We start from the raw sequence: 25,002 nt of genomic DNA on the forward strand, positions 1-25,002 counted from the left end.
TTCAAACTACAAGAAGCTGCACCTCCACATACGTAGCTCAAGCAGAAACTGAAGAGGAACATCCAGACCAAGACATTTCCCCCAAAATTTCTGTGCTCGCTTCTCACTCTACCTAGCAACTACGCGCGTTTGCTTGCATGACTCTGCCCGCAGTGTGTACCTGGAAGCAGCACTTCACTGGAGTATATATTAAATACTTTGCCGTCATCATATCTGGGACAGAACACCCAAGTCACCCCCAAAGGTGTCTCCCTAAGAGAGGCTCCCCAATATTCCTTCACTGCCCCTGTCCACTAAGACAGCATGGAAAGGGTTAACAGTATGAGCAAAAGACAGACTTCAAGGCCCACCTGGAGTTTATCAGTCCTTCACCCTACATGTGCGAGGTCCTGTGTGCTGCCGTTTCTTTTCCACCAAAGAATCTATGGGACATAACACCCGAGTTGGCGTCAGCTGAAGGGCAGCCAAAGGGTGTCGCCATTCGCTGCTGTTACAGCTGCTCGATTATTGGGATGGGTAAAGTATTAAAGCCTTTCCATCTTCACACATTATCCTGCTCTCACAGCTCCATCTCTGCACAGTCCCACTTACTGCTTCCCCAGCGCCAACTCCCTCAATAAACAAGCAGCTATCAGAAACACACCAACCTGCTTATCCCCTGTACCCCATGTTTCCTCTTCCTTATAGATTGTAAGCTCCTTGGGGCAGGGCCCTCCTTACCTACTGCAACAATGTATGTTTGTTACTTATTGTTTTTTCGTCCTCCAACCCTATTTTACTGCGCCACGGAATATGTTAACGCGTTATAAATAAACGATAATACTAATAATGTTGAGTTTAAGCATCAGAGCTTTCTGTGACCCCTCCTACAGATTATAACCCTACCAGCAACAAACTCTCCCAGTGCCGCGAATATCACAGACAGCACAGTGAATGGCCTCTCCTTTTTATACACGGTAGCATTGGAGGCAAACTTGTGTCCATCTATCCTGGTGCCTGCCACATGGCTATTCCTCTGCCCCCACTTTCTCTTTTGAACAGAAACCAGTCCTCAGTGTTGCTTTTCCCAGTCATCCCAGTCCCAGTGGAAGTTTAGCTAAACGTTTCCCCTCATTCATTTGAAACTGCCGTGAATGGCTGCAAATGTGGGCCTTGATTATTCAGCTATATATTCACCCAGGAGGAGTGGCTTAGTGAGTAAAGACGCCGACTCTGTAAACCAAGGACACCTGTCCCGGTGTCACCTCCTTGTGACCTTGGGCAAATCACTTTATCTCCCTGTGCATCAGGCACCAAAAACATGGATGGGAAGCTTATCTGGTCAGGGACTGGTGTCTGTAACATTCCCATGTGCTGTGTTCTGCGCGCTGGACTGCAGCTGTGACGCGCTTTGAGTCCCATTGGGAGAAAGGCGCTATAATAAATTTCACACGCCTTTACCTGCACGAGCTGCTTTCTACAGCCATGCTGCCCCCAATGAATTCCAAATGTTACATTCTATCAGTGACACGTTGAACAGAGACACTGAATGTGTTAATACACCTTCATCAAATACAGAATTACTGTCCATTTACTTACTGTGATTCTGCATTTGAATTGTGACCTTTTGTCACAGAAAATCACGGTAATGTTCTTTTCTCATATTATCCCTACATCGCAGAATCTACTCACAGCCACGCTGGTTATTAATTGAGTACATTTCCGCTCTCTTTATGTAAAGCAGCAGACGGAGCGAGGTACGAACATGAGGAGCAGCTTCAGTCATTTCTCAGTCTGACGCTGCAGTTTCACAAACACAGAACGGCTGATTTCTTTGAAAACATTTGCATTTTTACTACATCTCAGGGGGTATAATGTACATTTGATTTTGAATGAGTGACTTGTAGTAAAGATAGTTATTCCCGGCAACATGATGGGGTTTTCTACATGCACGGAGGGCAAATGCCCCCTGGGTCGCTCACTTAAAAACCATCCATTTCTCTACTGTATGTCTCAAGGGATTTACTGGTAATATGTGATGTTATTTAATCAGCCGATTCCATGTGCTGTCTCACCTAGGATCAAACTAAACTAAAAGGCAATTCCATGCTTAATGGGTTAAAACGAAATCACTAATGCAAACGGAAGTGTTTTGAAATCTGTTTGTTTTGAACAAAACTGTATCCTTTTGTCAACATTAGGGCCGTTCTATAGTGTGCGCGGCCGTGCGCGCACGCGTGGCTGTGTGAACGCGCGTGCACGTGACGCACGCTTTGTGTGTATGCTGTGAGCGAGTGAGGTACTGTATGTATGTGTATGTATATATGTGTGTGTTTATATGTATGTGTGTGTTTAAATAAGTTTCGAAATAAATACTTTAATAACATTTTTTTAATAACATTGTACATACACACACACATTTCAGCGGCGCAAATTCTTTTTTCTTCATTGTAGAGGGAGAAAGGGGGTGGCCCGGTATTAAAGGGGTTGCACCCCATATGGCCATCCCCTGACCTCACCAGAGAGACAAGGGGTTAACTGGACTGCGGTCCAGGGATGTGGTTTGCACCTTGTTATACCTTGAAAATGTATGTTCCCCTGTTCCCATGTTTCATTATAAGCCTGTATTTTAATGTTTTAAAGTGCATTTCTGTATCTCCAGTTCTGGAGGTCACAGAGAGTTTATATTTGGCCAATATGTGGAGTCACTGTAGGCATTAAAAACTGGCAAAGGTCGACCCACTGAGCCCACCAGAATGGAACTTATTAATATATGTAGATATTAAAGTGTATATGTATTTTATTTTGGATCTGTTCTGAAAATGCAGACGCCATTTGCTATGCAAATAGGTCATGAAGGCCAGACGGCTGAGTAGCCTAAGCACGGTGATCAAAAAGCTAACTGCCTTGATTGTTTACCCAATGTCTAGGGATTAAGTATTACTCAATCAACAAACTCTGCCAGTCTAATTGTTACCTGAGGGCCTGGGTTAGTCTGTGTCGCCACATTAGAGAGTGGATACAGATAATTGTTCACCAATAGGCTGTGTTCAATGTTAAGAATAGGGTTGCACAGGTATATAAACTGTGTCAACCCTACAGTTTTTAGTTGTGCTTCTGATTCCACCTGGAATGTCACCGGATTGATGGAGAATTGCTAGCTGATACTTCTCCATTCCCCAACCCTAAGTAAGTGTTACCTTCTTGTCTGTTAATTGTACTATATTGCTGTGTTCACCTTATTTAAGGAATAAATTATATTTTATTATATCTAAGCCTCGTTCAGTTCAACCCAGATATTTGGTGTTCATTATATCTTGTCATAAGTTATCGTGACATTCATCCTCTCCCCTGCCGGCCGGTTCCACACACACTGCCGTGTGCGCGCGCGGCACCATTATAGAAAGGCTGACTAATCTCAGCCAACTAAAACACTATAGAACCGCCCTTATACATGAAAGGTGCGGTGTGGTCTGACTGCCCCAATCTCTCCCTTATCGTTGGATCATAATCTAACTGATCTCAAATATGGAGCAGGCATCAATAAAACGGACCTGATCAATGGGCCGAGCAAACAAGATTAGCAATAACCCCCTGTTCACATCAACGGAAAACAAAGACACATTTGCATGCTATTAAAATGGTAGAACTGTCTCATTTGATACCAAAACACAAACACCTTGTTTCCTGTCAGGAAGTTCACTCCAAAATGTAGCGCAACCTCCGTGTGAGAATCTGGATCTTTCCAGGGTTCTCGTCATTTCCACGAGATGGGTATCTATTATTGTATTTTAAGTTTTGGAACCAACATATACAATTATTCTTTAAAAGGTCACACGCAATAGAACATCAGTGTTTACCAAAAATAGTAAGTTGGTTTTTTTTTTTAGATGAAGATGTTGTTTTTCAGATAAAATTGTCTGTTCCTTAGACGTGCAAGCTTTCTTTAAGAGTACATGAAACTAACTTTAGCCTCTAAATAGAGTTTTGTCTAGAGCAGCGGTGCGCAAACTGGGGGGCGCGAGATTATCTGTGGGGTACGCAAGGTTTACAGAGGCCCTGTGCGCTTCCCGAAGGCACTTACATTAAATGCTGGGGAAGCGGCGAAGACCTCTGTAAATGTCACTTACCTTGGTTCAGCCGGCATCTGGAGACGCGTCGCCAAGGCGGCGTTGGGGTAAGTGATGTTGCGTTGGCAACGTGACGTCATGACGCCCAGACACGGGGAACCAAGGTAATGGGGGGTGGGGGGGCGCGCGGAGAGGACAGCCAGCAGGGAGGCGCAGGAGAAAAAGATTACACTCCCCTGGTCTACAGCAGAGGTAGCCAACTGCAGTCCACATGGGCCACCAACAGGTCCAGTTTTCAGGATATTCCTGCTTCAGCACAGGTGGCTCCTGTGCTGAAGCAGGGATATCCTGAAAACCCAACCTGTTGGTGGCCCTTGAGGAGTTGGCCACTGCTGCTCTAGAGATTCCATAAACTCTCATTATAAGAGATGACGGCGAGGTTATCACCATTATACACTTCCCAAATTCCGGTCCCAAATAATTCACATTGTGCAAATGCAACCGACGGACAGACAGTTCTGAGACTCTAAATCTGTTACACATTTTACTTGGTGGGAATATGTATATGTCTTTATTTGTATAGCACCATTAATGTACATAGCGCTTCACTGCAGTAATAGTTACAATCATATAAATAAGATATAAATAACACATAATAAGATAGAAATAACACAAAGGGGAGAAATGCTTCAGACTTAAAAGTAACATTTAGGAAAAGGAGTCCCTGCTCCGAAGAGCTTAGAATCTAATTGGTTGTTAGGAAGAATGTACAGAGACAGTAGGAGGGTGTTCTGGTAAGTGTGTCTGCAAGGGGCCAAGGTTAATGTAAGAGGTGTTAATTATCAGCCATCGAGCTACTCATATGCTTCCTTAATCCTTGAAATATGAACAAGTATGAATGGAGCATTCAACAACAGAATCGGGGGACTTTCATACCCAACAGAGTTGAACATGGAAACTGAAAGTGACCTGAGAGTTGCTTTTTTCTCTGGACTGCACATTGAAGTCAGCATTCCGTAAGTGTGATATCAGGTTACTGCCAGAAAGGTCTTTGTAAGAAGCTGAATTACTCAAATGAATAGGATATAGGGGAAAGAAAGGGGAACTAGTATGACAAAGCTCTTTCATTCTTGATAATACATGTACAGTAGCTGGTGAAGCCAAATAGTTTAGTAGTGGGCTGTTATGGAGAATACCTATTTAAAGGGGAAATCTCTCCTAGGACCTACCATCTGGGTAATTGATACCTTCTTTTAACCCAAATCGGACACCTACAAGTATTTTTTTTAATTTATATCGGTATTATAAAGTTAGTTTTACTTAAAGATGAAGATTTGGTGGATATTTTGCCCAATAAACCAAATATAATTTTTACAAGGGCCAATAATTTAAAATCAAAACTAGCCCCTAGCTGTCCTATCAAACAGCACAAATCAGAACATACAGGGAAAATCACGGGGTTCTTCACTTGCGCAAAATGTGTGGCTTGTTCCTTTAGTAAAAATGCTAGGCAATTTACATCTATGGTCACCTCTAAGACCTACCCGATAAAAACATTTATTAACTGCCACTCAACTTTTGTGATCTATTTGCTGCAATACCCTTGTGGCTTGCAATATGTAGGCAGGACGGGGAGATCCTATCAGAGACGTGTCTATGAACACGTATACAATATAAGAAAAGGACTAGTCACACATAGCGTCTCCCACCACTTTCTTTTATGTCATAATAAGAATCCTATAGGCTTAAGATGTCAGGCCATTGAGGAGGTTCAAGCTGGCCCCCGAGGTGGGAATAGACTCAATCATGCCAGTATGCGGGAAGCATACTGGATTTATGAATTGAAGACACTCTCACCAAGGGGGTTAAATATAGACTTTGAATTGAAGGCTTTTTTATAATATAATCCCTTTCCTTGAGCTCCTTTTATTATATATTTTGGTAATTTAAAGTCTTTTAATGTTTTAATGTTGTATTGTTTTGTCTTATTTATAGTATGTATGTTTAGCCAGGCTTTCTTTGTTTCTACCTCTGTTCTGGCAGCCAAACAGTTAATACATAGCCAATTATAATATGGACCAATTGGAACAGTGGACTGTGTATATAAACCATCCAGACTCAGGGGTAGCTACATCCCTTGAAAAAGTGCGCGCATGCGCATGAAACGCGTTGGGAGGACTCGTTTTTAGAAGCTTATTATTCGTGGAGAGTACACCGCACGGCTGGGTACAGGAGAGAAGGAGAGTTTGAAACCGGCAGGAGGAGAGAGAGACACGCGTAGCAGCATCATTGATCCAGACCCTCTGGAGCTCCATACAGCATCTGCCACACGTGGGGACGCCAGAGAGTGAGCTCCGGTCGCCATCTTGGATCCACAGAAAGCGCTTCCAGTCCTACTGCTTTCAAACATCCTGCATCCTGTGAGTAGGGCAACGATTTTGCCCCCCCGGATTAGTGTGTGAAATTATCCAGAATTCTGCATTAGTTGTTATTAAATAGCTTTTTATTAATTTTTGTCTGGCTAGTTGTTGTTGTGAGTCTGTCTTGTTTGTTAAATGTTGTCAGTGTTATATGTTTTTATGTCCTCAATTTGACATACTGCACCATAATTCTCTCTTTGTTTTTTCACATATCACGTCACGTTTTGGAGGAAATCTGCACTTTGCTCATCACCATCACTAAAGGACTTGATTTGGACTTTACACGTCACGGTTTGAATCGGCGCCGGCTTACCTTTTTCTCTTTGCCTAGTTACTGACTGTACAGTCAGTTTTTGTCTGGCTGCCAATTCATCATATCTTATTACTATTACTATTATTGTATTATTGTGTGTTTAGCGCTGTTTTGCACCGTCTTTTCTGTTTTTAGTTTGGGGAGGGGTGCGATTTCCTATGGCTGTTCCCTTATGTGCGATCAGTTAGTGCTTGTACATTCAGAGTCCCCCTTACCCTTATCTTTATTTGTTCTCAGCCAAGGACAGGGTTGGATAAGGATAAAAAAAAAACACTTGATTGACAAACACTCTCCCATTAAGAGGTCCCCACGAAATTCAACTGGCTGGCTATGGCCTTGCCCCCGCTGCATGCTGCAGCGTCCGCTGTGGCGGACGCTGCGCTCACCAGAGCCCTCCCCGCAACGGCGCCGGGCCCGCTGCGAGGGGGGGCCGCAGCGCTCGCGCGAGAGCTACTCCTGCTCTCAATAGAATTGAGAGCAGGAACTCGCGTCGAGCGGCTAGGCACGCCCCCCGGCGGTTCAGCCAATGAGGGCGAACCTGCCGGGTGACGTCATGGCCGCGCCCCCGTCACTCCTCCGGCACGCCCCCCCCGGTCTCTGCTCCTGCAGTGAGCTGCAGACCGGGGAATCGCCGGAACGCGCAGCCGAAAGCGCGGGCGCGCATTACAGCGCCGTGACCGGGGCCTTAGCCTATGTGGGATAGCACCTTTAACTCATAGGTCTAATATTTAAATAGGATGGAAAGTGTACACAGAGAGCCCATGCACACCGTTCCACTTACTTCAAAATCCCATGAACTCAACAGCAGCAGAGATATTGCAAGGGAAGGTTATTCTGGGCAAGAATAGTCCGGCAGCCAAGCCAAATGGAAGACATAGTGCAATGCTGACTGGCTCCAACGATTTATCTTTCGGTACAACGTATGATTTATTATTCTTACTGCCTTGGACATTGCAAGGAAGTGTCAAGCAAAGAAATATTATTACTTTTGCTCTTTAATATGTCCTTACCTGGAGTTGGTGGATTTTGACCTCGTTATTTCGCAGCAGTTCCTTGTGTCGTTCAATTTCTACTTCAAAGTTGCACATCTGATTGTGCAATATCTGTATACTTTTGTTTTTTTCGGAGCTTTCATTCTGCAATGTGGACACCTGAGAAAACAAACAAACAAACAAAGTCAGCGTTTGGTATATTTCCATATGTACACGGTATGCATATAGTGAGGTAATTGCATTTCTCTTTAATCTTTCTGCAATCACAGCAATCTTTTCTTCGAGAGGTACAAGTGTGTTTGACCCTCAGGCAAACTACTGATTATTTTCTTTCTAGGGCATTTGCCTGCCAAGTCCAATTTGAGAACATTCAATAATTCTGTTGCAGCTTAAATAAGAACATTCTAGTGAACATATGTGACTGTTCACTTTTTTCGGGGCCATGAGCAAAGATGTATGTATAACAAATAATAATAACTTTATTTCATAAAGCGCTTTTCTACAAATGGGACTTCCCAAAGTTCTTCACAATTACAGCATAGTGCGCGGTATGCAGCACATGGGAATTTTACAGACAGTCCCTGCCCAGATGAGCTTACACTCTATGTATTTCAGTATTCAAATTAGAATCATATATGATCAGCCAGTTAAAGCTAGAAGATTAGCATATACCTTTTACATGACACATCCAAATGTACCTTATCATTGTAAATAACAGATTGTAAGCTCATGTGGGCAGGGACTGTGTCTGTAAAAATCCTATGTACAATGCTGCTTTCCGTGCGCTATATTGTATCTGTGACGCGCTTTGAATCCCATTGGGAGAAAAGCCCTATATGAAATAAAGTTGTTATTATGTAAATCCACTAAGATACTGCTGCATTTCAGGAACAGAAGAGGTTTTCATGCCAAACACATGTGCTGCATTCTGTGGACTTTCTTATTTAAGAAATAATATATATTTTTACTGCTGAGTACACAACAATAAGTACATAATTCAATATATAATGATGGTCTAATTCCAATGAAATCTATGGACGTACAAAATGTATCTCCTATTTCTAATCAGCTTCTACCAAGTTTAGATAAGATAAATATAATAATAATAATAATAATAAAACAACAAATAGAAAAATACTTGACTTTAAGAAAATTTACAGAATACAAATGAAATTGGATATTTTAATGCTTTGCTGTCGAATGACCTGTACAGGTGTGCGCATGCATTTGTATTACAGTGTATTAAAGCAGGAGTGCGCAAACTGGTGGTCACGAGATTTTATTGGGGAGCGGGGGGCGCGGCGGTTACAGAGGCCCCGCGCTCTTCCCCAAGTTAAATTAAATGCCGGGGGACAGCGCGAGGCCTCTGCAACTTCACGCACCGTGACTCAGTCGGCTTCGGCGCGGCGTCAAATGACGCTGAGCGGTGACGTGGCATCACATGACCCCACTGCGTCCTGTGACGCTTCAGACCAGGTATGGGGGGGCGTCAGCAGTGGGGGAGAGCAGGCAAGGCAAAACGTTTGCGCACCCCTGTATTAAAGTATCCCATAGCACGTAAACAGTGCTTTATACAACATACAAACATACTGTGCAAAACATGTACCAAAAACAAGGAGAGAAAAACCCTGGGGTGGCAAACTCCAGTCCTAAAGGGCCACCAACAGGCCAGGTATTAGGGATATCCCTGCTTCAGCACAGGTGGCTCAATCAGTGTCTCAGGCTTCGACTGAGTTGGCCACCCCTGGTCTAGAATTTTGTGTACAAATGATTCGCTCTCGTGTTGAATCTCACTAGCGCTACGATGCATTTAACGATGCAATAATAAGAACATGATAGTAGGACTGAGAAAGGGACTACTTGTGATTATCGTTACTAAGCCCTCAAATATTACTTTACTTCTTTCCCGTACTTCAGAATAATTGCAGGATTTTATAGTGCTGTATTTTAGGTGGAAAAACAATCTTAAAAGTTCTTTACAACAAAAAAAAATAGCAATTCAACTAGTATTTTAACAATACCTTGATGACGCAGATGCAGAAAGGAAGAAGAAAATGTTAACATAGGTTCCTTATTGGATTTCTAGTTTTATACAAATAGGCAACGTGATGTGGTTAGTTATTCCGGTAGCTTGGCATATCTTGGGATTTCCAGTGATTCAAAGCACACAAATAAAAGGAAGCAGGAAGTAAATACTGTAAAACACTCATGGACTGCAAGAAAACGAAACCGCGTAAGGGATTTAGGGCCACACTTATTGGTCAGGCAATGTACCAAAAAGTTACAGGTTGCGAAAATCCAGTGTAGACATTTGTCATTAGGAGAACAGATCTGAATGGAAAATACCTTCAACTGTACTTTTATTTAAATTACCAAGTTTATAATGCATGTCTTTGTTTGCAGAACTAAAAATGACTGTAAAACCGGTAGCAGAAAGAAAACTGACATAAACGAGCTTCCATTTAGCGCCAATAAAATGTATGTCCATGTTCTTGTATAAGTAAAAACGCCACCCAGATATTAACGCAGGGGTGAGGAAATAACCCGAAATGGCTTGGGATCCTTCCAACTACAAACGAATTCAGATAACCGGAGAGAACAGGGAAGGATTAGGCCGTGGCCATAGTGGATCCGACGTCGCTCACGCCAAATACAAACAACTGGAGGCCAATGCGCATGTCCATAGATCGCGCATGCACGAGAGCGCACAGGCGTGGCGAGACAAACTTGTTTGAATTTGCCGCGCGACGGCCGGGTCAGCCAATGAGGACAAACCGCTCACGTGACGTCACGGGCACGCAACACTGCAGGCCACGGATCTGTACGAGTACAGGCGTGCGTGACGTCACGCACTCAGTTGCGAGCGCACGCGTGCCTACTATGGACCTGGCCTAAAACTTCTCACCGCGCCTGATTGGAATTCTAATCACTAACGAATGGCAATTAGTGATGAAATCGTAAAACTCTCCTCTTCGAGTATGCCCATGGCTACATTACTGAGGCAGTGAAAAGACACCTCGCCATCGCCAAAAAGACACTGGCTAGCGATTCTTTTAACCCGTTGAGGGCCAGAAGATGTGATCGCTTGGTATAATGTTAATCGCTTATGTACAGTAATCTCTCGCATCTGCAGTTACCATGGTAACAGCAGACTGCACTGGGCGATGGGGGGAAGACATCCATTTTGATCTCCCAGACAATGAATATTTAAACGGCTTTATATCTCCGGAATGAAGCCTTCGATTTTAAAACTAAAGACGTATTCTGAAAGGGCAAGAGGAGATCTTTTAAACTGTAAGGAAATGTGCCAATATATATATATGTATATATATATATATATATATATATATATATATATATATTTTATAAGGTGTTACATACCCATGTATTTTCAAGTTATTTAGAATAAAGTATATGTTACTAAATAAGCAAGCTGTGGAGAAGGTACGATGCGATCAGCGCAATGTGGGAGCAGAGAATACACGAGATATCCTCATACCTTTGACTCCAGGAAACTGCTCCACTCTTTCATTAGGTTCACATGCTGGACGGCAGAACTAGCCTCATGTGCCTTGATTTGTTGGTTTGTTCCCTGTGGGAGGAGGAGGGGGGAAGAGAATGTTACTTTGACAATGTGATAAGAAATAAGAACAAGAAAAGGTAAACTATCAGAAATGCTGTACATTTACATTTATTTAGCATGTCAAGCAATAATCCCTCCAAATTTCAATATTTAATTTTTTGGTTCTTTACAGCATTCAACCATGGGGAGAGGGGGGGTCCTCCGGAACAGAGCCGTACTATTTTTTTAGCTCTAGGTCCCCCATGATTTCCGGGGTACTGACCATCTTAGTTGCCAGTGTTACTTTGTAGACATTTAAACGGACGTCCAATAGGAAATTGCAACAACATCCTCCCCGATTACATTACGGCTTCGTATTGGCCCGCAGGGCATGCAAGGTTTGGCGGCCATTTTGATTTCTCTAAAACGGTAAGAATCATGTGGACAAGGGGGTCCCTGGAGTGTGGTTCAGCATTGGAGGAGGCCCTGGTTAGAATTCCACAAACAATAAATACATTTAAAGAAAACAGGGCGGATTGGTGCTTTAATTTTAGCTTTAGAATGAACTTGGTACATTAACCAGAATAATGATGATTGTCCTCACTGCCACAAATCAAACTGTCAAGACAGCAAGTGTGCGGGACTATATGGATTTTTTATTAATTTCACATTTATTGTATCAGCATACGTACAACAATAATAAAATATGTACACAGAGCAAATATATATATATACACAGTGACAACTACATACATTATAACAGGGATGGCCAGCTCCAGAACTCAAGGATCACCAACAGGTCAGGTGTTGGGGATACCCCTGCTTCAGCGCAGGTGCCTCAATCAGTGGCTCAGTCAGCCTGTGCATAAGCAGGGATATCCTTGAAAGCCGACCAGTTGGTGGCCCTCGAAGACTGGAGTTGGCAGCCCTTGCATTATAACAACCAAACAAGAAAACATTACAACACAGGACACAACACAAAGTGTAAGATTATCAATGATGCATGCTCACATACACAATAGTAACATGTCATTAGACAAGGTATACAAAACCTAGATATAGTAGCATGGATGCATGGGTTATAAATGCCCACACTGCTTCAAAGTTAGTTTCCATATAACCAAGAATATGAAACGGTCATTACAAAGGTTTATTGTGTTTGGAGGGGTGGGGTTGATGTCCAAGATAAAGGGGCCTTTATTAAAGATAGCAGCTATAATGTGGAAACTTGTTATCTGATGTCACAGCTTTCCTGAATGAACACAAGCGGCTTCTGCATCAGCAGGGGTTACAGTGATTGCAGTGCAGGCTTCTCTGGCACTCACCATCTTATTAGAATGATTAATCGAATGAAGCTTTATATCACCGTAGAACAATAAATAAATTTCTAGCATCAGCTTGTGGTACTTAGAATATACATTGTAAACATTATTAAAAAGAAAAAGGGTGGATTCGCTAATCCGTTAGACTAGGGGGGGCGGGGAGGCTCAACTCCAGTTTTTAAGCCCCGCGCAATAAGTCAGGTTTTTAGGATACCCCTGGTTCGGCATAGGCGGCTCAATCAGAGGCTCAGTTACATTTGTTTCATTGGAAATGAAACGCTGACGTGTGCTATTTGCCTCCTGTACCTGGCAGTAAGTTCCTATACACTGCACTGCAGGTCACTCCGCCAACATGCCCCAGATCCATAAAAGGGGGCTAAGCTTGAGCACGTGTTTACACCCATTCATATGACTGGTAACGGAGGTGTGCTAGAGCTCGGCACCCTTCTGTCTCGGCACCCTTCTGTGGACCATGGTCTTGGTGAATGAAAGGAAACCTGTTGTATTGCCCTCCTCACACCACAGAAAGACACCACAATTGTGCAATGTCTTTTAATCCTTTCTTGGGCAACAAATTGATTACCGTAAACTGACACAATGTTGCACAATGACTTTGCCCCTTCCTTCGTGGAAAGACTTGTACTATTTGGACTTAGAATAGCCTGTGCTAGACTACTCAACAGTCATGCCGGCCGTTCTGTGTTCATTGTGTGTTCAGCTTCGTGCCTGATATTGGGATTTGGAAGCATGCTACAGCAATTGTATCACTGATTCTTCGACTGAGCCACTGATTGAGCCGCCTGTGCTGAAGCTGGGATATCCTGAAAACCCGACTTCTTTATGGGGCTTGAGGACTGGAGTTGAGCCCCTCTGCGTTAGACAACAGACTTTATTGTATGTTGAGGTCATGGTCATCATTAGGGGATATTTACAGTCTGGCTGTGTACAACTATACTCCTTAGTGTACCTATAAATGTCTCGGAAAATAACAGTAAGCAATGAACCTCGTGAGAAAATGAGGTCAACCGCAGTTGTTCATTTCTATCCCTGGAGTTGTAATATATATATATTTTTTTAATATACTGACCTTAAAACTGCAGCCATAACGTTTAAAACTACAGGTACTTGGGGCATTAACACATTCTGACAAATGTGCATTCAACTGCAATAGGGGAAAAAAAAGAAAGGGAAATTTGGTCAAATAAAATAAAAGTAAACACACAACATACAAGTACTAAACAGATCAGCATTTAACGGGTTTTAAACATAATATAAATGTGTGTGTGTATTACAGCTACATACATATCGCAACCATTCACTCACAGGCCTGAATTCCAAGCTTCAATTCCATGTGAAGATTATTCAGTGTATGGGAGGAGGGGGAAATGACTATCACTTTATATAGGTTTCTTAAGAAATGCTTAGTTTCTCTTCTAATGTAAGAAATTGGGTAGGACTGGGTGAAACAAAGCTGTATACACACAGAGCACACATTTATGGTCTACCTTGCAACTAATGGGTGAACAAGTTAATTACAAACACACACAAGACTGAACATACAGAGATAAGATCATGCAATAGAGAACGTCACAGAGAAAATGCATGTACTGCACTAACTTCTGTCTACTGTGGCAGTGCTGCTTTTACAGATATAGGTATCATTCTAGATCAGGGGTGGCCAACTCCAATCCTCAAGGGCTACCAACAGGTCATGTTTTCAGGATATCCCTGCTTCAGCACAGGTGGCTCAATCAGTGGCTCAGTCAAAGACTGAGCCATCTTTGCCGAAGCAGGGACGTCCTGAAAACCTGACCTTTTGGTAGCCCTTGAGGACTGGAGCTGGCCGCCCCTGATCTAGATTCAGCTGTGAACAAAGAACGCTGGTGCTAATGCAGGGATCCCAAATTGTATTCTTATCAACAGAATACTTCATCCTTCTGCTCACAGACCCCAGCAGTCTCTCCCACATGGACTTTCAGAACCGGAGAACACTGGCTGAGGTCCAGGTAACATTTCCCATTGTGCAATTTCCCTTGCTGTGTATTTAAACGCAAACCCTTGTGCAATGTAGCGATTCACCTGTTAACCCACTCACTTCCAAAAAGGAGCTGCGATACACCACTATGGAAAGTGCTGCCAGCCACCCTGGCAGTGAAAAGGTCACAAGTTCATATTGCAAGAGAGGCCGGGGTATTTGGAACACTGCACGCCCGATGTGGGCATTGTTCTGGAACCAGGGTCATGTGTAGGATGTGAATGAGGCCAGATAGCTTAACTCATCCCTCCTTGAAAGCACAAGAAGTCCTTATGTATTTTCTTAACTTTATTGGGAAAGTCATCGCAAATAAAGGGTACTTGTAGATGTTGTGGACTGGTGAGAGAGTGCTTCTCTATGTGGAATGCTTTGTATCAAGGGAAGGTAAAAACGGAATGGCCTTGCCAGGGGGTAGCTAGCATAAGCGGTACTCACTCAGCCTGCTTAGGATGGAAAAGGAAGTGAGTAATATTTGTCACACAGGAATAGTGACAGGACTATGCTACCTGTGAATACAGACGGGAGAGTATGGAAAAGTCCACTTAGCCAGGGGGATTAAAGAGGTTGGCAAGGCAACCAGCTACTGGCAGTGTAAGAAGGGAATATGTAACAATAATGTATCGATTACACAGGCACTGTCAGTTTTCAGAGCAGAGAAAACATGCAACTGAAATATAAAGGGCTAGCAGGCAGAGCTGCAAAGGGGGGAACAGAAATTAACAATCCTGTTCCAGGACAGGCATCAATATATAATACATGCCCAATACATTCTGGGGCGTAGTCACAGAATATTCTGTGTATTTAGGCTCCCAATGTCATCTATAATGGTACTGACACAAACAGTCATCTAAAAAAATGACCTTCACTAATGGGATGAACGCCCCTAGAATGTAGAACCGCTACAAACCCCATCGTGGATTTTAAATAATGATGTGTTCTCCACTGCGGAGATGTCCATATTAAATCACAGGCAAAATAATACGAACACATCAGAACATTTTCAAGCTCCTGTAGGTGTCAACAGTGTCTACGGCCGTCTGCGCCAGGGAGGGTTTCTTTTTAATGGGATTTCAGGTGGAAAAGAAATTGCGTTGCAAAGGTGGGAAACAGAGCTGCTAAGATGGTATAACACGGTCTTTAATTAGACAGGACACACGAAGGGACAGAAATACCTGCTGTTTAATACGGAGGTGAACTTAAACACTGCAGGTTGCCCGTGAAAATATTAATCATGCCACGCTAGAAATACTGAACACAAGCTTGTGGCGAGATGATCTGCGCACACCGTGGGCAGGCTGAATGTGCTGCACTGATGTAATCCTATGGAACATCTTAGTAAAGGGTTTCATGTCTAATTATTCCACCAAATTGTTCGGAAACGTGACAGTTTCTTTAGAGCAGCGACCAATCGCAGCCCATGGAAAATCAATCCAGCACTTTGCTAGCAGTTCCAACGAGCTCTTAAAGTTGCCATGTTTGCACCTGTTGATATAAGCCTTTGCGCATTGTTTTAATGCAGTGGGTGGGGGGGGGGTTCTCAACTCCAGCCCCAGAGACCCCCAAACAAGTCAGGTTTTAAGGATATCCCTGCTTCAGCACAGTCAAAGACTGAGCCACTGATTGAGCCACCTGTGCTGAAGCAGGGATATCATGAAAACCCAACCTGTTGGGAGGGGTCTTGAGGACCGAAGTGGAGAACCCCTGTTTTAATGAACTTGCATGGCTTGCACCTTTAAAAGCTCTAACACAGGTTAACCCCTTCAAGCATTGTAATACGTTACGGGTCCATTGGGTGCTCGTCTGGTGTTAATGCAAAAACTTCATAGGCAACTTCATCTAAAAGGGTCAATTTCTCAGAGCTGTCTCTGTGTGGTTCCCCTGCTGTATTTGCTGCCGCTTCTTCTACTGTAATTACTAATGTTTTTATGGTCAACAACCAGCTGCTCTCGCCTAATTTATTTTTATACTAGTGTGTATAAGCGTTCCCCTATGAAGTGTTAATAAATCGAGTCCCTGCGGCTTGCTCTTTGTCGGCTGAATACGTAGACCTGTGCAGTTGGTGCTTCGTTCCTGCAGAGAAATCACTGTCACTCCTCTGACATAATAAATTACATTTTATCCTAACAATGTCCTAATCCGATGAATCCGAGCGTGGAGCCTGGCTGAATTTGCAGCAGTGTCTGGAGCTCATATAGCGTTGTCAACATCGTTACGCGGCATCTCGTCACGTCGCTTATCCCTTGCCCATGTTAAACATGTCAACCTGGTTGTGTAGATGTCCCCTGTGCTAATGGCAATGCTGGCATGGTCGTGCCACCGGCAACTGCTAAATAATACGTTTAATGGCACTGAAATGAATAAAGCGTGCTCTATCACAAGGGGGCTCGACTGCACCCCCCAAGACCCCCCCAGTAGGTCAGGTTTTCAGGATACTGCAGCTTCCGCACAGGTGGTTCAATTAGTCCCTGCTTCAGCGCAGGTGGTTCATTCAATCCCTGCTTCTGCACAGGTGGCTCAACCAGTCCCTGCTTCATTCAGCACAGGTGGCTTAGGCCAGGTCCCCGCTGGCTACTGCAGCGCCCGCCGTGGCGGATGCTGCAGGGACAAGAGCCGCCCCACAATGGGGCCGGGCCCACTGCGAGGGGGGCGCTGCGCCGACAGTTTCTCCTGCTCTCAAGAGAATTGAGATCAGGACTCGCGACGGAGCGCTAGGACACGCCCCCCGGTTGGTTCAGCCAATGAGGGCGAACCTGCCGGGTGACGTCACGGCCGCGCCCCCGTCACACCCCCCTGTCTTTCCCCCTGCAGCTCACTGCAGACCGGGGGACTCGGCTGCACGCGCCGCCAGCCTGGCAGACGCGCGAGCAGCGCAGACAGCGGGGCCGTAGCCTTAGTCAGTGGCTCAGTCGCGATTAAGCCACCTGTGCTGAAGCTAGGATATCCTTTAAACGTGGCCTGTTGTGGGGTGGGGGACTTGGGGACTGGAGTTGAGCAGCCCCGGCTCCATCTTGTCACCCAAACTGTTTGCTAGAATTAAAATCAACTCACCTCACTTCTCAAAAGACTTTTCTCACTACACTTATGAGGACAAGACACTACAACGCAGGGACACGACATGTCTTCGTGCTTCTAGAGGAGAAACGCACAAAGAAGAGTTACCGTTAATGCATTATGGGAAAAGTGATGCGTTAAGAAAAATAAGTGACGGCGACGCGGCAGTCAGGCCGCGGTCGATGGAAAATCAAGAGATGACTTCCAGCGATCGCGACCAATCTGTCGCTCCGTCGCGTCGCGCTTACTATAAGCGCACGCGACGGCGGCAATGCATTTGTGTTGCCGCGACGTTGGGTCGCTGCCGCCGGCACTATAAGCGCAGTCTAAGGAAGAGGAAGTCGCGCTCATAGTATCCAAAAGGTCCTCGGACCATGTTATTAATATATAATAGACACAAAGTGATGTGTTGCGGGACACCTCTGACATTGGACAGGATAAATATATGATTGAAGAACCCAAATCCCAAACCTTGTGGAATAGATGATGCTGCTGCTCTTATTGGGTACTCAAGTTGATAAATAAACTAATTGAATACGGCACTTAAAGCTGCAGTCCAAGCAATATCCTACTGTTTTTTGTTTTTTTTAAATAAATCAGTTCTGTACAATGAGATAATACGTGTGCATTAAAAAAAACTCTGAATTACATTTTTAATGTATTATAATGTAACAAGCATTTGTTGTTTCAATAGGAAAAATTTACAAAGTCACATCCCCTTCCTTTTCTGAAACAGGCTCGGGCACACCCCTTTTAGAGCCCTGCCCTCTCTCTAGCAGTGCACCAATTGTATCTAGCAACTGCCTGGTCACATGATCTTCCCCACAGCACTTTGCACCTTTGGTCCTCTTCTGCTGCACTGACAGCCATTTAGAAAAAAACCCGAGCCGAATCTTCGCCAATCGATCACAGGAGAACGGATCGATCGGCAACTTAGCCAATTACTTATCATTGTGTGGGCTGTATTGATGCACATATTAAAGGGGAACATAAATAAATAAATAAATATAAAAAAACCGGAATGCTTGGACTGCTGCTTTAAGTCACAATTTTAATTAACGTACACAATGGGACCGGAGCATATATGTAAAGTGAAAATGTACTTAAAGTGAAGCACTCCCTTTTTTCCACTTATCGATGCATGTACTGTACTGCAATCGTCCTATACGTGCATAACTGATGTAAATAACGCATTTGTAACAGGCTCTATAGTCTCCCCGCTTGCACACAGCTTCGGTACAGGTTGGGAGCCAGTATTGCTGTTCGGGATGTGCTGACAGGCGCATACGTGAGCTGCTGTTTGCCTATTGGGCGATATGTCCTTACTCGCGAGTGTACTTAAAGTGAGTGTCCTTAAAGCGGGGTATGCCTGTACCGCTTGGCTGAGATTAAACCATAGGTCCCATATTTTTTACAGCAGCCCAAACGATGCATAAAAGTCCCTTTAAAAATCTCTCGAGACAATAGACAACGTTTCATTTTGCTGCAGAGTACAGAAATATTACCTGCATTTCTACCAGCGGTACTTGGTTCTTGCAGTATTTACACGCCATTTCTCGGTACCTGCAGGTCTTCTCTATGTGATCGCTCAGGTCCTTCCTTATCACCTTTTCTTTACAGTCAGCGCGGGGGCAAGAAAGTTCTTCAAACTGGCAGTCGCTTTTTAAGTGAATCTAAAAGAAGAGGTGAGACGTTACACCTGTATGTTACTGTCCTTCACCGAGATTGCAACTGCACTGTAAATATTTCTCTGCTACACTCTGTCTCCTAGATATTTTATACTTCAAAAAGGTGGGGCCACCTAATTTGACAGGTGTTAGTGATATCCCTGCTTCAGCACAGGTTCCTCAATCATTGACTAATGAAGTAGGGATATCCCCAATATCTGGCCTGGTAGGTGGCCCTGGATGAATGAAGTTGGCCACCGCTGTTCTACTTGAACAGCAGTAGACCTAAACCCAGACCGTGGGGAACATGGGTTTGCCGAAGCTCAATTAACTGGTTTCCAAGTGTGGTCATCACCTATATATAATCCATATCAATAGGACTGCTGGGATGCTTTTTCTCCTTCTCTTGCGCTATTCAGCTGAATCAACCAAAGCCCAACAAAGCTGTTTTTTCTGTACTATGGTTAGTAAATGTACTTTAGCTGGCAAAAGGCTCAGATGTTATAAGCCCGGTAAGCAAGAATCGTATTTGCCCTCTGCGCTGTCCAATATCTTATGTTGTACAAATCTGAATGTGTGCAGCGAGTGTGGAGCCACATTTAGCATTCCTAGTATTAGAATTACCGGAGACTGGTAGAATGTATCACTAGTTTGCTGCAGCTCGATCGCTCAGTAATTCTCTGTCTTGCATCATTGCGGTTTTTCACAATAACCAATACAGGACGTTCTCGAAGGCTTGTGTGCAGACATGTAATACAAGTACTTTCTCATGTACATGTGAGATTTATTAGTAGAGGTCTCCACTTACGTTACTTGTAGGCCATGAATCCCGTACCTTTCACTCTTGCATTTTACGTCAATGTATTTTAGTATAACGATAAATGAATTGCCTGGCTATAGGATAGGTCAGCCCTTCAGTGCTGGTCCCTCTGGCAGCCAAGGGCTTGGGTGGCATAACCTACTGGTAACGGCCATTGCTTTGGTGTTGGATTACAAGGATAGCAGAAGATCAGTAGTGATCGCTATGGTGTGACACTTACTCTGTATAGATAACCCTTGATCTTCTGCTTTTTTTTTTTTTTTTTTTAGATAATATGCACAGGTGTTGGACACAGACATATCACTACCTCCTTAAACTATTTGACTTAGAGTTGGAGATCCCAGTTGGAATGAGTGTCATCTGCTCGTGTCTGTTACTCGTACACTGAGCGTCAGGCAATAATGCTACATTACAAGTTGTTTAGTGAAGGACTTCATTGTGCATCCTTAATTCTATGTATAAACCCAGAACCCCAGCAATCTCTAACCCCAGAACCCACCACATCATAATGTTATCTATCTATCGCCAAATGTATACAACAAAAATACCCAATGCTACATCCATGGTGACAAAATACACAGTTAAATACTTCAATGTTGGTATTCTCATGAGTAAGGGTCATTTAGTTAAACCCTTTGGCCAAAGCGTTATACGCCTGCAGCCACTTCACGGCATGATCAGTATATTCAGGTCCTAACACTACCTGTGAAAATTCTCATTTGTCTCTGCAGTGGAGGGAGAACAGCCTAAGTGGTTCTGTCCTCCACAGGAACATAAAAAAACTTGCTACTTAAAAAGTGGGGTGGGGTGATCTTAAACCCAGGGAAGGGCCAATATTCAACTGGTATCGGTTGGTTGTCTCCAAAGCACATGTATGTTATCCCAAATGTATTGCATCTCGCATGTAAGTATGCACAAATATGTAGGAATGTGATAACACAACTGTACTGTTACTGTAGGGCAGGATTTCGTCTTACCAACAGATTGCCCAGAGTTACTTGTTCTTTACATCCTCGGCTTTCATTTCTGCACAACATCTGCAGAGCAAGAACTTCTCTTCTACAGCAGTTATCCTTAAATACCTGCAATTAAAATACAAGTTTAGTGCATCTAAAACGTCAACATTAATAGCCATAGTCTTAATCTCTGTAGTACGAATAGGTTTTTCACCGGAGGAATTTACCCAGTGTTTTTCCAACCATCAACTAAATCTTTTGACACAGCTGGTTAAATTTGGCACCCTGATCTGGAAACTTACGAGAACAGTAGGAGCCGGACTACATTTCTAACAAATGAAGTTAAAACCAACAGAGCAGAAGCACAGACACCGTTTCTGTCTTCAATGCACTAAATGTGCTTGAGGGGCAAGCAAGGCATTCCCGAGCAATGGTGGTTGGCCTCACTTACACTACAGGGGTTCTGCTGAGGCACCTTTCACCTTGGAAATTAACCGAAAGGTAACATGTAAATAAGCAGCGAGAGGATTCAGTGTCACAACTTTAGCTGTACATCTTTTTGTTGGCAGAGGGCACTAGGTGAGGAGGTAACTTCCCTTGAATGTCCATATAAAACTTTCTTGCTCTGATTTCCGGCTCTGATACACACTGGTTATTTGCACTGTGTAGCATTGAGTGGTTCTTGTTGTTTTGTTTGCGTTTTCTCATTGCTGAACGCCCAATGGTTTTCCCAGGCATCTTAAGATTAGCAAACAAGCACATTAATGTCGAAATGTCCCTGGCATAATAACAGAGGAAAAAAGGCAAAAAGGTCAAAAGGTTGCCGCACCACAGTGGTGCGGTGACCTTTTGGCCTTTTTTCCTCTGTTTGCATCTACAGCGCAACGCACACAAGGGATGGCACCCAGCAAGTGAAGACTCCTTACAATAGAGTGGATTACACCAAAGGAGAAGAAATCGTTCATTCCTATGTGAGTACTTGCTTATTTTATCAATCTGAATTGACTCGGTAATAGGAGGTTGTCCATGGACATTGGGGCCCTTATCTGCAACATTGCATTCCCCGATTGGGACTTTTACACCCCCACAAGATATATATACTCTAGAATGGACTTCATACTAAGACTTGCTTAGGGTGCCTCCTGCAACATTACATTATTATCTTTTATTTAAAGGAGCTTTGGATTAATATTTAGTCCGTTTGTCTCCTTTATTAGTGCATCCCACATCCTTTGAGCCCCATTTCCTCCCCCTTGGGAGATCCTATTGTTCCTGGCATAAAAAGAAAGTTTTCATATTGTTGAGGATACATATGGATATTGAGGATAGCCTGGGGAGCAAGCATTACAGTTCTCTAGAAATGTCTTACAAACAAGCATCCGGTTTCATTTTTGGGACTTTCCAGGGCTTCCTAACTCACAAACAAGGTTGGAGAACTGACCTCTGTAAGACACACTAAACAAAACACCCCCCCCCCCAAACCTTTACATGTTTACTTAATGATTAAGCCATTCTTAATGCTTGAATTGCTTCAATAGCAGTACTTTAGGCAGGGATGCAGTGCCTGAACCCGTCCAGTAGTGGAAGAGTTAACCAGTCTTCGACGACTGCACGTCTGTTGTGTTCTGTGACTGAGCGATATTTTCCAATCATACCCTCCCACATTGGCGCCAGACACAGGCAGCTCTCTACTACAGAAAATGAATCAGTGATACAACTGCCCTAGTGTGCTTCCAAATCCCAATATCAGGCACAAAGCTGAACACACAATGAACACAGAACGGCCGGCATGACTGTTGAGTAGTCTAGCACAGGCTATTCTAAGTCCAAATAGTACAAGTCTTTCCACGAAGGAAGGGGCAAAGTCATTGAGTAACATTGTGTCAGCTTACGGTAATCAATTTGTTGCCCAAGAAAGGATTAAAAGACATTGCACAATTGTGGTGTCTTTCTGTGGTGCGAGGAGGGCAATACAACAGGTTACCTTTCATTCACCAAGACCATGGTCCACAGAAGGGTGCTGAGCTCTAGCACACCTCCGTTACCAGTCATATGAATGGGTGTAAACATGTGCTCAAGCTTAGCCCCCTTTTATAGATCTGGGGCTTGTTGGCAGAGTGACCAGCAGTGCAGTGTATAGGAACTTACTGCCAGGTACAGGAGGCAAATAGCACACGTCAGCGTTTCATTTCCAATGTCAAAATGCAACAAATGTAAGAAATGAGAACACCAAATTGTATTCATTTCTGCCATAAAGACGTTACTACCTCTGATTTAGGTGAAGCCGAAGTTACTGTATAATACAGTATAATACAATGCAGAGTACGACTCCAATTATCTAAAGGTCTTTGGGGTTAAAGAATGAAGATAAAAATCGCATTATCCAGTGCCCCCATATGTGATTTCAACTGACCCATGATGACATCTGGAATGCCCTCTAACCCCTTAGACTTTCCTGCTGATCTCCGTGTGTGTTAAGAATCAACAGGCAATACAGTGTGAATTTACAGGCTGATCTAAGCAAGAGTCACTCACTATATGTTCTTATGGGGGAGACAGGCATGGAGTTCTTAAAGTCTATAGGTAAAGTAGTTCATCTATTCACATGAGCATTTTCATCTTCAGTGTGGGAACTCATGTTTAAACATCTGACACGGGGGGAGATTCGCCAAGTCCAGTAAACTGTGTACTTGCCCTATTGTACCTGAGGAAGGGGTAATACCCCGAAACGGTGTGACCTGTCAATCTTTCCTTATATTTAATAAATGGTCTAAAGATATTTTTCACTGTAATGAGTGCGTATTCTTTCCTTTGGATGAAATGAAATTCCCGAAGCGCGAGTCAGCATCAGTTATCCTTCGGGCAGGGGTGTGATAACCTGGTGTGGCACTTCCGGTGCCCGGGGTGTGATAACCTGGTGTGGCACTTCCGGTGACCGGGGTGTGATAACCTGGTGTGGCACTTCCGGTGACCGGGGTGTGATAACCTGGTGTGGCATTTAGTTAATCCCAGTGACCGGGGTGTGATAACCTGGTGTGGCACATAGTTAATCCCAGTGACCGGGGTGTGATAACCTGGTGTGGCACTTAGTTAATCCATGCGACCGGGGTGTGATAACCTGGTGTGGCACTTGGTTAATCCCGGTGACCGGGGTGTGATAACCTGGTGTGGCACTTGGTTAATCCCGGCGACCGGGGTGTGATAACCTGGTGTGGCACTTAGTTAATCCCGGCGACCGGGGTGTGATAACCTAGTGTGGCACTTAGTTAATCCCGGTGACCGGGGTGTGATAACCTGGTGTGGCACTTGGTTAATCCCGGCGACCGGGGTGTGATAACCTGGTCTGGCACATAGTTAATCCCAGTGACCGGGGTGTGATAACCTGGTGTGGCACTTGGTTAATCCCGGTGACCGGGGTGTGATAACCTGGTGTGGCACTTAGTTAATCCTGGTTACCGGGGTGTGATAACCTGGTGTGGCACTTAGTTAATCCTGGTTACCGGGGTGTGATAACCTGGTGTGGCACTTAGTTAATCCCAGTGACCGGGGTGTAATAACCTGGTGTGGCACTTGGTTAATCCCGGTGCCCGGGGTGTGATAACCTGGTGTGGCACTTAGTTAATCCATGTGACCGGGGTGTGATAACCTGGTGTGGCATTTAGTTAATCCTGGTTACCGGGGTGTGATAACCTGGTGTGGCACTTGGTTAATCCCGGCGACCGGGGTGTGATAACCTGGTGTGGCACTTAGTTAATCCTGGTTACCGGGGTGTGATAACCTGGTGTGGCACTTGGTTAATCCCGGTGACCGGGGTG

The 25,002-nt window shown here is 44.0% G+C and overlaps 1 protein-coding gene across 2 annotated transcripts in view; it reads right to left on the reverse strand.

The window, feature by feature from the left end:
* TRAF3 (TNF receptor associated factor 3) overlaps positions 1-25,002 on the reverse strand; it is a 118,123-nt gene that overhangs the window by 16,972 nt on the left and 76,149 nt on the right. For both annotated transcript variants that reach the window (XM_075615023.1, XM_075615024.1), the window contains exons 4-9: positions 21,209-21,313; positions 19,250-19,417; positions 17,742-17,822; positions 13,746-13,820; positions 11,274-11,366; positions 7,793-7,933 (exon numbers count right to left, since the gene is read on the reverse strand). In XM_075615023.1, the coding sequence (XP_075471138.1) occupies positions 7,793-7,933; positions 11,274-11,366; positions 13,746-13,820; positions 17,742-17,822; positions 19,250-19,417; positions 21,209-21,313 (663 nt within the window). The remainder of the gene's footprint in view (positions 1-7,792; positions 7,934-11,273; positions 11,367-13,745; positions 13,821-17,741; positions 17,823-19,249; positions 19,418-21,208; positions 21,314-25,002) is intronic.

Source organism: Ascaphus truei, chromosome 9 (genome assembly GCF_040206685.1).
Source record: "Ascaphus truei isolate aAscTru1 chromosome 9, aAscTru1.hap1, whole genome shotgun sequence".
Lineage (NCBI taxonomy): Eukaryota > Metazoa > Chordata > Amphibia > Anura > Ascaphidae > Ascaphus > Ascaphus truei.